A 15,663-nucleotide genomic window follows, 5' to 3' on the forward strand; every position below is an offset into this window, starting at 1 on the left:
CTTCTTTAACTGAAATATTTGGAATCACTATTTTTTCTTTACTAGGAAAGGGAAGATTATTTTGTTTCTGTTTCTGTCCCTGAAAAGTATTGTTGACAAATAACTGTAAAGACAACCACATTTTATCTATTCAGAATACCATATGAAAGTTTATATTTTATGATTTGCAGAAGAATTATAAACCACATTGTGGTTTAACTATTACTTGATAATAAAAGCAATATTATTCTACATGAAGGCAGGCTTTGTCATAAATTATGCTTTTCAATACCCAATTTGTTGTCTACTTGTTAAGAAATTTCATTTATTCTATTTTATTTTTTGGCAGACAAAGAACAAAGGTTCCCCAAATTTCATGTTCATTAGAGCTGCTTTCCAGAAATTGGAATTCATATTTAACTCAGGCATATAAAAAGTATCAGAAATATATTTAACATTGTATTCTTATAATGCAGCAAATATATATGAAAATCTCTGTGAACTCCTTTCCCAAAAGTTAGACAACCTTGAATATAGGTATTATCCTACATCTCTGTTTTTTTTTAATTTTATATATGTACATAAATACACATACATACATATGTGTGTATATACAATTCTGTAGGCAATGTGTTCTCTAAGGTTTCATAGTATATATATTTTTTGTTGTTTCTTTTCTTCAGATTTATTTGTTGAGAATTTATACACATTGACACATGGAGCTTCGTGTACATTTCACAGTTATTACTTATTCTCCTTTTGGAGGACACTTGGGTTGTTTTTACTCACAATACTGGGTATAATATTCTTGTGTGCATCTTGAGCTTGCGGACTACTGTACTTACTTAGCATAAGTGCCTTAAAAAGTGCCTGGTCTACAGCCTATGATGTTACTGAAAGACAGCAGAACCTTTAAGAGGTGGGGCCTAGTGGAAGGAAGTTTAGGACATTGAAGGAGATATTGGAATCCCAGACTCTCCTTTTTCTCTTTGCTTCCTCACAGCCATGAGGTGAGCAGGCCTCTTCCGTGAACTGATGTGTCATCACTAGCCTAAAGCTGTGGGGCCACAGGGGCCATGGACTGAAACCATAGCAAAATAAAGCTTCCTCTTTTTGTCACAGCAACAGAAAGATCACTAACACAAGGGACTATGATAACAAGTTAGGATTATAGGCATGAGCCATCAGGCACACAGTCTTATTTTACTTTCCAAAAATTTTAGATCTTAGCCAGGAGGGCGCTGATGGCTCATGCCTGAAATCCTAGCTACTCGGGAGGCTGAGATCTGAGGATCACTGTTCAATACCAGCTCAGGCATGAAAGTCTGTGAGACTCTTATGTACAGTTAACCACCAGCAGATGGGAAATGGTGCTATACTTTTTGATACTATTTTAAAAGATATTGAAGAGACTTTCTTGAGTGTTCACTACATATACAATGTCTAATTTAAACCAGCCTTTTTGAAGTGGAAAATAAGTTTCTTAATATACTGTTAGATATTGTATTTCCTAATGCCACACAGGCATTAGGAAGGATCTTATACATTTTCTGTTTTATTGTTTTGGCTTTTCTTAATGACTTGTATGAATTCTTTAGTCTGTATACTAATAAAACATTTAGTTCAATATCTAGTGGAGAGTAGGCCTTAAATTTGAGCCCTTTGTAGCCCCTGCCTTCCTTGTATGTTTTCTTTTAAAATATCACATAACTGTTTGCTTTGGAAAGCAGCATGTTGATAGCTTACTGATCTTTCTGATTATATTGAGTTAGGATTTTATTTTTCTAACTGGTATGAACGTAGCCTGAGGCTTTATCAGGTTGCAAATGAAAAGTTTCTGTGCCAGGCATCGGGCAGGCCAGTACTGGGTTTGTTGTGCTCAAGTTACTTACAATAACTTACAGATGTTTAAGCAGCACCATGAGGGATGTATAGTAAATTCTCTGGTCCCTTCCAGGAGCTGGCAGAGCTAGAGAGTGCCCTCCAAGAGCAACATGAAGTAAATGCATGCCTACAGCAGACTCAAGGAGATCTCAGTGCCTATGAAGCTGAGCTAGAGGCTCAGATAAGGCTAAGGGATGCTGAAACCAGTAAGCTCAAGGAAGAGTTGGAAAACCTTAAAAGGATTACTCGAGTAAGTAGAATCATACACCAACTGGAAACTATGGAGTATGTGTTTAAGATACCTTACTTTTAGACAAGACGGAGCAGATATCTTTAAAGTACATTATATACATGTACTGAAATATCATGATAAAACCCCTTTATATAACTAATATCTGCTTTAAATCATATTTACATCAAATATTAAATACTTTTAATATATTTGGAATGTAAGGAAGGATACATTTTTGGAACCAAACATCCTGAGTTCAGATACTATCTCTGTGTGTACATGAGCAAATCACTTTATGACTCTGAGTCTTCCCAACCTGTCCTTCTGTCAGATACCAAGGGTCAGGAAGATAAATAGCTATGAAAACACCTTGTCAGTTGGAACATATTCAATAAATTCTAGTTCTTCTTTCCCAGAATAGCTTTAAGAGACTTCTTTTAAGTTGGTGTAAAATTTCACTTTTGTTTCCTTTTATGGTTGGTTGAAAGATCTACTAGTGTGCTACACTTGCAAGTTCAAGAAAATATTCATTCAGTAAATACCATTGATTGGTTATTGGTTGTTGGCCTGTTAACTGTGAATGCTTAGGGACCAAACAAACATAACCATTACCTTATGGGCTATCAAACTCATGACACAGGCGAGGAAGAAAGGGACAAAATGCTGCGGCAAAGGAAAGGAGTTAGTTCGAGAAGGCTATCCTACAGACCCAGTCAAAACATTGTTTCTGTAGGATGGTCTTCCCTAACGGCCCCTCTTCTTTTAACTGTCAGCCTAAGGTAATAACGTCTGTTTTGGCGTTGAACTTCTCTCTTCCTGATCTCTGCCTCTCTAGCAGCTAGCATTACAGGAGTGAACCATAGGTGTAGGTGCAGTTTAGGTGAGCTCATGTTACGTGGGAGGCACAGTTAAGATCATGGCTCAAGCCCAGCCTAGCCAAAAACAAAATTAGTAAGATGCCATCAAGATTGTTAATAAATGTACCATCTCTATGGCAAATATAATATAACCCTTCTATTAATTACAGTAAATTTTTTTAAAAGATGCCATCAAACAAATCAGGTGTGGTACATAGTTCATGTCTGTAAATCAGGTACACAGGAGGTATAAATAAGAGAATCATGGTCTAGGTAGTCTAGGTATAATGACCTTATCTGAAAAATAAATAAAGCAAAAAGACTAAAGACATCACTCAAGTGAGAGTATTTGCCTAACAAGTACAAGGCCATGAGCTAAGACTTTAGAACCAACCTAAAAAATAAAGAAGAAATTACGTTTTCAGCTGAGGCTTGAAGGATGAGTAGGATGTAGCCATTCAGAGCAGCAAGGATGAACAGGGTAGTGTCAGGGAGGGTTGAGTAGTCTCACAGAAGAGCAGGGAGAGAGAGCATGGTGTTTAAAATGCTAACAGTATTTATAGAATTAGAGGTACAAGCAGAGAAGAGTGAGTAAACAGGATGAGATATAAAAGCAAAAAGTAGAGGCTAGCTATAGTATATTCCTTATCAAAATTAAAATGTAATTTTTGCTAGGCTTCAGTGGTTTATGCCTTAATCCTAGCTATATAGATATATATCTATATAGAGATATATGTATATGTATATATGTGTATAGATATATGTATATATATATATATTATATATCTAGAGAGAGAGATGCCTTTTTACTGGCTGACTTGGTGTTGAAAGAGATTCCCCCCACCCCTTAACACCAAGACTACAAGGATTGGTCTTTAAACTATGTATTGAGAATATAGAGCATAAAAAATCTCTCCTAGATGGGCGCGGTGGCTCATACCTGTAATCCTAACTCCTCAGGAGGCTGAGATCTGAGGATCTCAGTGCAAAGCCAGCCCTGGAACTAAAGACTAAGAGACTCTTATATCCAGCTAATCATTAGAAAACCAGAAGTGGGGCTGTGGCTCAAGGGGTAGGGCAGTAGTCTTGAGCTGAAGAGCTCAGGGACAGCGCCCAGGCCCAGAGTGCAAGCCCCATGGCTGACAAAAAAAAAAAAAAAAAATCTGTCCCTCTCATCTGCAGATCTGTAGATCTGATTGGTACCCTGCAACATTATGTATTCACTTGTGAAGCCTGTTAAATACAGATTATGGGTCCCATGCCAGAAATTTTGACCCATAAGTTTGAGATTGGGTCTTGACAGATGCTTGGGTCTCTCACTATATAGCTCAGGCTATCCTTGAAATCTCCATCCTTTGCTTCAATCTCTAGATGCTGGGATTATGGGCATGTGCCACTACACCCAGATGCCTCTACATTTTTAACAGACATGCTAAGTGGTTTTGATATGGTTATTTTAGGGCCTTTCTTTCTTTCTTTCATTCATTCTTTCTTTTCTGGCCAGTCCTGGGTCTTGAATTCAAGGGCCTGAGCACTGTCCTTGGGCTTTCTCAAGGCTAGTGTTCTACCACTTGAGCCACCAGCACCACTTCTGGCTTTTTCTATGTATGTGTATCTGGGTCTTCATGCATGCTAGCCAAGCACTCTGCCACTAGGCCAAACTCCTGGCCCATTATTTGTTTTTAAAGATAAATATTTTGGACTCCCTTAGAAGATTCTGATTTGGTTTTTCAGGCTGAACAGATTCTGATGCTCACTACTGAAGTTCTAAGTTAGTAGGGGCTTGGACTTTTTCTTTTTAAAAGTACAAACACAAGGCTGGGGATGTGGCTCAGTGGTAGAGTGCTTGCCTAGCATTCCTGAAGCCCTGGGTTCGATTCCTCAGTACTATATAGACAGAAAAAAGCTGGAAGTGGTGCTGTGGCTCAATTGGTAGAATGCTACCTTGAGCAAAAGAAGCTTAGGGACAGTGCCCAGGCCCTGAGTTCAAGCCCCAGGATTGGCAAAACAAGAAGAAAAAAGTACGAGCATAAAACCTATTTATGCTTGTTAGGATCCCAAATTTCTAGTGTTGTACACTTTTCTATCATTTCTTCCTCTGATAATAGTTGGAGCAGTCAGCACTTCAGGCAGAACTTGAGAAGGAAAGGATATCTCTCAAGAATGCCCTTGGAAAAGTCCAGTTCTCAGAAGAAAAGGAACAAGAGAACAGTGAGCTCCGCTCACAACTTCAGCAGCTACAGGTATGATTTGTTCTGTGTATAATTCAGAAATGGACACCCAAAGCTGGTGATGACTCCAAGCATTTAGTCACCATTCTAACGTGTATTAACAACTTGTATTACTAGAAAAAAGAAGTCTGGGTAGGGTAGGGACAGGAAATGGAGGCAGTGTCGTAGTGAGTGGTATCCTTTATAAATTCACAGATGAAAGTAACACTGTGCATTTCTCCTAGAAACAGATTTGTCGCCAAACTGAGCTAAAGTTATTCTATTAGTATATTTCTTTGACTGAATAATCTTTGTAATGACCCATGAATTTAACTATGATGGGTCACAGTAGGATTTCCTAATTGTAGCTGTTTCACAATCTTCCTCTTAGAGATGGTTCTTTAAAATGCAGTTATTTTGTAATTGTTGAGAAAATATAAAGAAATGTTTTTATAACTATTCCCAACATAATGTGCAAGTCATAGAATTACTTGGACAGGTTATTCTAGATAACTTCCTCAAAGAAGAGATATGTAACAAATACCTGAATCAGTACTCAGATCTCTCTGTTGGTGTGTTCAGGGACTGCTTGTCTAGGTGAAGTGGCAACTGGAACTATCAGAAATAAGAGGGATGAATTTATGTAATTTGGGAGAAGGCCTCCAAAAGCTCATCCACATACATTCCTGTTCAAATATCTTCTTCATCTATCTATCTATCTATCTATCTATCTATCTATCTATCTATCTATCTATCTATCTATCTATCTATATGCATACATAAAACATTTCTCTTTTTTGGGGGAGTGGGGAGGAGCATTGAACTCTGGGCCTGGGTGCTGTCCCTGAGCTCTTCAACTCAAGACTATCATTCTTCTACTTGAATCACAGTGCCACTTCTGGTTTTCTGGTAGTTAATTGGAGTTGAGTCTCATGGACTTTTATGTGCCCAGGCTGGCTTTGAACTATGATCCTCAGATCCTCAGCCTCCTGAGTAGCTAGGATTACAGGTGGAGCCACAGCTCTTATATTTTTCAAGAAAGTTAAAAAAAAAAAACAAAAAACTCTGGTGCCTAGAATTTAGTTTTTATTACTATTCCACTTGTGAAGCAAATATAAAGACTGTACCTGTTTTCTTGTGTCAGAGAAGGTAGGGTGCAGTTGAGTCTTCATAAGATTACTAGTTTCTAATTTTGCTTTGGAAATTCTCTGTTCAAAAAAGATGAATCTATATTCTTTTATTTTTTCCATTATCTAGTTTAGATAATTGCCAACATTTCATTTAATCTACCTTCTTTTTCTGATCGTAGTATTTTAAAGAAAACCTGATTTATCTTTGTTTCATTGGTGAATGAACATTCTCTTACAGCAGAAAACTAAAATATAATCTTCAGGAGTCATCCTCTCAAAGGTAGAAACCATAATTAGCTTTTCATGAGGTTGGTTCCTTTAGTGAGAATACAGGTTACACCCACTCTGCATTTGTATTTCTTAGAAATCATTTTGATAAAAGGAAATAAAAACTAAGAAAAACATAAGAAAAGGAATAGCTTATTAGAAACGAGAATCACTCTGTTAAGTCTTTTAGGGGCTACATGGCTCTGTCATTTCTCCTTTCCTAGTTCGCTGAACATTATGTTTATCTCATCATGGACCAGTCCTAAGATGGTGAATCTTTTCAGTTTCAGAATTCATTCAGAGGCTGGGAGTTTGGCCTAAGGGTAGTGCTTGCCTAGCATGCGTGAAGACCCGGGTTCGATTCCCAGGTACCACATACATAGAAAAAAAAGCCAGAAGTGGTGCTGAGGCTCAAGTGGTAGAGCTCTAGCCTTGAGAAAAATCCAAGAACAGTGCTCAGGCTCTGAGTTCAAGCCCAGGACTGGCAAAAAAGAAAAGAACAGAACAGAATTCATTCAGTACTTGCTGTACTGAATCTTGGTTCAAATTTTTTTTTTTTTTTTTTTTTTTTTTTTTTTGCCAGTCCTGGGCTTGAGCTCAGGGCCTGAGCCCTATCCTTGGACTTTCTCAAGGCTAGAGCTCTACCACTTGAGCCTCAGCACCACTTCCGGCTTTTTCTATATATGTGGTACCAAGGAATCAAACCCAGGTCTTCGTGCATGCTAGGCAAGCACTTTAACCACTAGGCCAAACTCCCGGCCGTTGGTTCAAATTTTTAAACACATTTTTTTGTTGTTCTTTTGGCTAGCCTGTAGTAGGTCACTTGTGACCAGGATTAGGTAGTATGGATATTCTCAATTTATTATGGTATTGCATCCTGATAGGACCACCTTAAGTTGAAAACATTGCAAGTTAAATATATTTAATATTCCTAGCTGAATATTATATTATTAGAAATAAAATGGGAGATAAAATATAAAACCTAAAATATTCAGGTAGTACAGTACACAATAAAGAATGAAGTTTTAGCTGGGTGTTGGTGGCTCACACCTGTAATCTTGCCTATTCAGGAGGCTGTGAACTGAGTGACATACTTTTTTTTTTTTGCCAGTCCTGGGTTTGGGCTCAGGGCCTGAGCACTGTCCTTGGACTTTCTCAAGGCTAAAACTCTACCACCTGAGCCTCAGCACCACTTCCAGCTTTTTTCTATGTATGTGGTACCGAGGAATCGAACCCGGGTCTTCATGCATGCTAGGCAAGCATTCTACCACTAGGCCAAACTCCCGGCCCCTGAGTGACATACTTTAAAGCCAGCCCAGGAGGAAAATGCATGAAACTTTTTCCCCCCAATTTGGGGGCTTGAACTCAGGGTCTAAGCACTGTCCTTGGACATTTTTTGCTCAAAACTAGCATTCTGCCACTTGAGCCACAGCTCTACTTCTGGCTTTCTCTGTGTATGTGGTGCCGGGGAATCGAACCCAGAGCTTTATGCATGCTAGGCAAGCACGCTACCACTAGGCCACGCTTCCGCCCCCCCCCATGAAACTCTTTATCTCTAACTATCTAAAAGCCAAAAGTGGAGCTATGGCTCAGAAGTGTTAGACTGCCAGCCTTGAGTGAAAAAGCAAAGACAGGCCTTGAGTTCAAGCACTGTGCCAGCATGCACAAACATACCACACACACATACACACACACACACATACACAAACACATGGAATGGTGTTTTGCCATCCATAATAGGCAAGGGCAGTTTGCAGATGAAAGGACTCCAGATGGTGAAGGTATTTAAAATCATGTTAATTGCAGTTCTGTTCTTCATTGTGCCAGAGTGTCACACTGAGTTTGAAGTAGATTAACCATTCAAATAATGTAGGCATTTAGGAGAATGCAGTCAACAGCTCAAAATATAGAATCCTTTCTATCAAATTTAGGGAAATTTCTGTAACTTTTTATTGAATTTTATTTGGCATTGTCTGAATTATCCTCTATGGTCCGGACAATCAATGTTGATTCATTTGTTCAGTGAAAATTTACACATAAATAATAAATTCTTACCATGTCACCTCCTCCATAGGATGATAATAACCTGTTAAAACAGCAACTCAAAGAGTTCCAGAATCATCTTAACCATGTGGTTGATGGTTTGATTCGCCCTGAAGAAGTGGCAGCTCGTGTGGATGAGCTAAGGAAAAAACTGAAATTGGGAGCTGGAGAGATGAGGTAAGGGAAAATCAAGAACTCTGTACATAAAATGTTTCACATCCCAGACTTGTTAAGTATGAGGACTGCCTTCCTAAGTGCTAGCAATGGCTGATTTCTTCCCCCCCTTTAATTATTTCAACATACTTTTATTGTTATTAAAGTATTATACAGAGGGATTACCATCTCATAAGTCAGGTAATGAGTACATTACTTCTTTTGGACAGGGTTACTCTCTTCACTTTCCCCCAGTTTGTCCCTTCCGTCCCTGACCACAAGTTACGTAGGGCTGATTTATCTATGCGCGCGCTCACTCTCCTCTCTCTCCTGTCTCTCTCCTCTCTCTCTCTCTCTCTCTCTCTCTCTCTCTCTCTGTCTCTCTCTCTCTGTCTCTCCTCCCTCCTCCCCCTCTTTCTCTTTCTCTTTTTTTTTTTCTTGCCAGTCTTGGGGCTTTGACCTCAGGGGCTAAATACTGTCCTTGGGCTTTCTCAAGGCTAGAGCTCTACCACTTGAGCCACAGCACCACCTCGGGCTTTTTCTGTGTATGTGGTACGGAGGAATCAAACTCAGGGCTTCATGCATGTTAGGCAAGCATTCTTACCACTTGGCTATACTCAGGGCTCCAGGGCGAATTTCTTTTGGGAAGATTTTCTTATGATGTTTCCAAAAGGCTCTGATAAAAGATCATTTAATTCAAATTGTCATTGATACTTTATTTTTGCCTTAAGGATAGCACTCTACTATTTGAACCCCAGCAACACTTTTGGCTTTTTGGTGATTAACTGGAGATATTTTACAGACTTCCTTCCTAGGCTGGCTTTGAGCCACAATCCTCAGTTCTCAGCCTCCTGAGTAACTAGGATTACAGGCATGAGCCACAGACATTATTTATTTTTTTTAATCTTACATTTTGCTACTATTTATTGCTTGTCCTGGTGCTTGAACTCAGGGCCTGGGCACTGTCCTTAAGCTTTCTCATGGCTAGTGTTCTACAACTTGAGCCACAGCACCACTTCTAGCTTTTTTTGTGTATGCGGTACCAAGGAATTGAACCCAGGGCTTCATTCATGCTAGGTAAGCACTCTACCACTAGGCCACGCTCTTGGTCCTTTTTGATATTATTTTAAAAAGGTATTTCAAAGGTTTTTTGTTGTTGTTGTTGTTGTTGTTTGTTGGTTGTGGGACTTGAACTCTGGGCCTGGGCATTGTCCCTAAGCTCTTTAGCTCAAGGGTACCTCCCTACTCCTTAAGCCACAATGCCACTTCTGATTTTCTGGTGGTTAATTGGAAACAAGAGTCTCATGGACATTAGTGCCTGGGCTGGCTTTGAATTGAGATCCTCTGATCTTAGCCTCCTGAGTTGCTAGAATTATATGCATGAGCCACTGCACCTGGCCCCAGAGTCTTTCTTGAATGTTCACTATATATGGTCAAAATGTAGGACCACATTATGCATTTTAAACAGAGATCACATATTAAAAGAAAGCAGAAGTTATTCAAGCCTTTTAGGAGTCTGTGCTGCAGATTGGTATATTTCATTTGCTGAAACACCGATTTGCACTTAGGAGCTACTTAGTAATTTGCTATAGGTTGATACGATACCAGTCCTGTATATCTGTTTTTATTAGTTGTACTAAGGTTACCAACTCCTTTTGTTGAGCATCAAAAGTAAAATGTCACATTTATAATATCTTGGGTTTTTTTTCCTTACCAGGATCCATAGTCCTTCTGATGTCTTAGGGAAAAGTCTTGCTGACTTACAGAAACAGTTCAGTGAAATCCTTGCACGCTCACAGTGGGAAAGAGAGGAAGCACAAGTGAGAGAGAGGAAACTCCAGGAAGAAATGGTCCTGCAACAAGAGAAACTGGCAAATGGACAAGAAGAGTTCAGGCAGGCTTGCGAAAGAGCTCTGGAAGCTAGAGTAAGAAAAGAGCAAACAGCCACTTGGAGGCAGCTCTTGGCAAATACTAATAGTTTTGAGCAAATTATTATGATTTCTTTCTCATGTAAATTCAGCAGAATTATTGTTATTCAATGACAAGTCTAACTGGGTATGATTACAATCCAACCCTGATTGTGGCTATTGATGGCAAAGTCAAACCTATTTGTAATACCATTTCCCTTGTGGAAGCATGGTGTATAGGCTGATAAATAATTCATTTATTTCAGTATAATGTGATGCCAGAATCCTTTTCTTTCTTTTTTTTGGGGGGGGGGGGCCAGTCCTAGGGCTTGAACTCAGGGCTTAGGGGCTGTTCCTTAACCTCTTTTGTGCTCAAGACTAGCACTATACCACTTAAGCCACAGTGCTATTTCAGGCTTTTTCTGAATGGTTTATTGGAGATAGGAATCTCTCTGATTTTTCTGCCGAGGCTGGCTTTGAACCAGTTCTTCAGATCTCAGGCTCCTGAGTAGCTAGCATTATAGGTGTGAGCCACCAGCACCTGGCTCACAATCCATATTTTTTCATGTAATGATATTAAAAATAGGGTAAGTATTCAAATGGATCCTCAGAAGCTATCAGCTGGACTCCATGGCTTATGCCTATAATCCTAGTTACTCAGGAAGCTGAAATCAGGAGGATTTTGGATTCAGTTTAAGACTAGGCAAAAGTTCATGAGACTTGTCTATCTCAACCAGTAACTAGACATGTTGAAACATGCCTGTCTTCCTTGTTATGTGGGAGGCTGAGATCAAGAAGTTTGAGGTTCCAAGCTAGATTGGACCAAAAAAAAAATTCACATCTATCTAAACAGAAAAAGCTGGCTATAGTACCCCATACCTGTTTTATCGCAGCTATATTATTAGGAAGTATAAAATAGGGTTGCTGTTCAGCCCAGCCCTGGCAAAAAGTGAGCCCTGTCTAAAAAATTAATCACAACAAAAAGGAGTGGAGGTTTGGCACAAATGGTAGAAGACCTGTCTAGCAAGCATAGGCCCATTCTACCACCACCCCTAACAAGAAGAAGATGAAATGGTTCCCTATAACTTCTTAGTATAAAATTGTATTACAATCTATGGTTAAAAAAAGAAAATTCTGTAAAAAGTTGTTCTTTTGTAGCCAGCCTGGGGTATAAATTGAGAATCTGTCTCATAAGTAAATAAATCCTTGAAATTTTATTTTTTTTACAGATTAATTTTGATAAAAGGCAACATGATGCAAGAATCCGGCAGTTAGAAAATGAAATTCACTGTTTGCAAGAAAATCTAAAGAGCATGGAAGAAATCCAAGGCCTTACAGATCTTCAACTTCAGGAAGCTGATGAAGAGAAGGAGAGAATTCTGGCTCAACTTCAGGAGTTAGAGAAAAAGGTAGGCAGGTCATCCCCAGTGGTTGTGGTTGCCTCATTTGGGCGGGGGGGGGGGGCGGGAGTAGGGCGGGGGGGGTTCCTACATTCACCCCTCTCTGAATGCTGGCACCGAGCTGACTTTGCCCTCCAAGAGACCTGGATGCTTATCATTGAGTCAGGGTCTTGAGACCAGGGTGTCAATGATAGATGGAACCAAGAATTAGCAAAGTAAAGACTGACATTCAAGTCAGTACTTAAATGATAATAGAATGAGCTTGGTCTTTAGAAACTCCCTGCCCCTGTTAGACCCATGAAAAACTTCGTTTAAACTCTCCCATCATTTATTCTAATGCCAAGCCTCTCTGATGGCCTATCACTACCTCTTCAACCCCTATGGACACATTCTGGACCTTGTTAAATTCAAGAATTCTCCCACTACTTCTGAAATGACATAGTGAAGTGTCCCACTCTGACAGCAGATAGTGATCTACCTACCTCCACACTAACCATTTCTCACCTTACTAGCTTCAGTTCATTAACTCACTCTCCACTCTTTCAGTTAAACCCTTCCTGTCTTTTTCCTTTTTGTCCAACTTGAATTCCTTTGTCTGCCACTGAGCTCTTTTTGACAAATATTTTCAAATCTTTTTGTCGCTTGTGGGACTTGAACTCTGGGCCTGGGCCCTGTTGCTGAGCTTTTCAGCTCAATGCTAGCTCTCTACCATTTAAGCCATAGAACCATTTCCTCTCAAATCTTTTATGTTGTCTTCCCTGAGAAACTGAAGTTACTCACTTTCCCTGAGTCTGAACCCATGCTAGCTATTCTTGGAAGGGAAAAGAAAAAAAGTGTGTGTGTGTGTGTGTGTGTGTGTGTGTGTGTGTGTGTGCACGTGCATGCGCGCGTGCTACCAGGGTAGCACTATAATCTCCTGGTTACCAAGAACATTTGGATAATTCACATTTCACGAAGAACCCATCAGTTTCCATGACTTACTTAGTTCGCCCCCAAAGTATATCTGGAATAGATGTACATCTTCCTTCTCTGATACCACTACCCTTGTCTACCCATCTCTTCTGGACAACGTGATCTTCTAAAAGATCTCCCCATTCTATGCCTGACCTCCATGGTGCATCTAACATACTCTTTCTACACGGGAATTGGTTGTTATCAATCCCTCCTCTCAGAGTCTCCATTTTCTTACAGAATGAAATCTTTAAGCCAAGGAGACCCTGCATGATCTGCCTATTTCATTCGCTCCTCTTTTCAGTTCCTCAAAATAACATGTTCTTTCTTTGCTACCATATACCTCAAGGCCTGATTTGCAGTAATCTTGAAGACTTATCTAGCCATTGATTATTGATGATGCTGAGAACTGTTTTCTTAATGACTGGGTGAATTTATGACCATTTAGATACTTGAATAAGAAAATTTACTTTTAGTTTTGAGATAATATATTTATTCAGTAGATATTTGTGAAGCACCTATTGTGTGTCAGATTTTTGTTATAGATATGTAGTGTGCAGTAGTAAACTGCTGCCCTTCAGAACTTACTTATTTTGGGGGTTACAGTTATATAAGTAAAATAGTAAGTACATTTTCTGATCAGGGTTACACCCTCCCTCGTTTTCTCCCATTTACCCCACCCTAAATTCCCTCCCTCCAAGTTGTAAAGTTCATTTCCAACACAGTGTCTGGTGAGTATCACTGTTACATTAGTTTATCCTTTGTCTCACCATTTCTGTGATTCCCTTTCTGTTCCCCAAATCAAATAAACTTATATACAAGACAAAAGGTACATAAATAAAAAAAAAAACAGTGACAACCAGGAATAAACCAAAGGGGGAAAAAAGAAATAACTGCAGGGCCGGGAGTTTGGCCTAGTGGTTAAAGTGCTTGCCTAACATGCATGAAGACCCGGGTTCGATTCCTCGGTACCACATATAGAAAAAAGCCGGAAGTGGTGCTGAGGCTCAAGTGGTAGAGCTCTATCCTTGAGAAAGTCCAAGGACAGTGCTCAGGCCCTGAGCTCAAGCCCAGGACTGGCAAAAAAAAAAAAAAAAGAAATAACTGCAAACCTCTTGTTTCTGTTTCTTGAAGTTCATTTTGATAAGCATCGTATGTATGGCCATATAGTCACATAGCTATTGAGCCATTGTGATTCTCTGCTAAGGATATCCTAGACATTTTCTGGAGGGAAAACCAGGCAGCACTTTGGGTCTGGCTTATTTGGCTTAGATCCAAACTTCTTGAGTAAAGATCTAGAAGCAACAAATCAAAGAAAGGCTGGATAAATGGGATTCCCTTAAACTGCAGAGTTTCTGCATGGCAAAGGACATAGCTAGAGGATAAATAGAAAGCCCATAATTTGGGAGAAGATCTTCAGTAGCTAAACATCAGACAGGAGTCTCATAGCTAAAATATACTTGGAGCTTACATCTTAATTCAAATCGCTACTAAATAATTTATCAACTTGAGGATTATTTCTTTTATTTTAGAAGAAATATGAAGATGCCAAATCTCAGGAGCAGTTTCTTGGTTTAGATAATGAGTTGGAGAATCTGAAGAAAGCTGTGGCTGCCTCTGATAAACTAGCTACTGCTGAACTCACCATTGCCAAAGACCAGCTCAAGTCCCTACATGGAACTGTTATGAAAATAAACCAGGAACGAGCACAGGTTAGTCCATGTGATCAGAACAGATTTCTGTCAGTGAAAAATAACAGCAATTTGTCCTGTTAGTCTCTAGTTGTAGCCTTTACTTATTTTATGTCACTGTAAGTTGTATTCTTTTTAAGACCTGAGGATTTCTTTTTCCCTGTTGAAATGCCTAAGAATTTACTTTGTGCTGCTATGGGACCTCTAACTGTATGGAGGTCTGAAAGGAACATCAAATGAAACGCATATCACCATCTTTTTCAATCTAGATAAATTTTTATTTTAAAATACTTGACGTGACAGAATTACTTGAGCCTATGAGTTCAAGGCTAACTTGAACAGCAGTATAGCAAGACCTTACCTCGAAAAAAAGTTTAAAAGGTCTTGAAGGGGCTGGAAGTTTGGCCTAGTGGTGGAGTGCTTACCTTGCATGCACAAAGACCGGGGTTTGATTCCTTGGTACCACATACATAGAAAAAAGCCGGAAGTGGTGCTGAGGCTCAAGTGGTAGAGCTGTAACCTTGAGAAAGCCCAAGGACAGTGCTTAGGCCCTGAGTTCAAGCCTGGGACTGTCAAAAAATAAAAATTAAAAAAAAAATTAAAAAAAGCTCATGAAACAAAATACTTGAGATAATACATATATCCAGCTAAGTTTCTCCCAAAGTTCTGGGTTTGACCTGGAATTCATTACATGTTACTTTGAAACTTCATTGAAGGTGTTCACTTTAACCTCGATCCCTGTTGTTTTCTTGTGTAATAGATCCACAGAAAACACAAAAGGCCAAGTCCTGGTCTGTAGACATTAACTGTTCCCTGCTTCCCTGCTTCTAATGTTGCCTTTTAAAATGAGTTCTCAGGCTGAGATAGAATGGAAGAGTGCATGTGAGTGCATGTTCTATACATCTACAACACGTGGTTGGAAACAAGATTACTGACAGCTTGCCCCCAGGTTTATTCAG

General features: G+C 39.4%; 1 protein-coding gene across 1 annotated transcript in view; it reads left to right on the forward strand.

Moving 5' to 3' along the window:
• Positions 1-15,663, forward strand: part of Cntrl (centriolin) — an 89,040-nt gene that overhangs the window by 32,455 nt on the left and 40,922 nt on the right. Inside the window, exons 14-19 of the mRNA XM_090330549.1 lie at positions 1,937-2,113; positions 5,061-5,195; positions 8,634-8,779; positions 10,473-10,680; positions 11,892-12,071; positions 14,546-14,725. Of these exons, the coding sequence (XP_090186675.1) occupies positions 1,937-2,113; positions 5,061-5,195; positions 8,634-8,779; positions 10,473-10,680; positions 11,892-12,071; positions 14,546-14,725 (1,026 nt within the window). The remainder of the gene's footprint in view (positions 1-1,936; positions 2,114-5,060; positions 5,196-8,633; positions 8,780-10,472; positions 10,681-11,891; positions 12,072-14,545; positions 14,726-15,663) is intronic.

This window comes from Megascapheus bottae, chromosome 3 (genome assembly GCF_031878675.1).
Source record: "Megascapheus bottae isolate mThoBot1 chromosome 3, mThoBot2.hap1, whole genome shotgun sequence".
Lineage (NCBI taxonomy): Eukaryota > Metazoa > Chordata > Mammalia > Rodentia > Geomyidae > Megascapheus > Megascapheus bottae.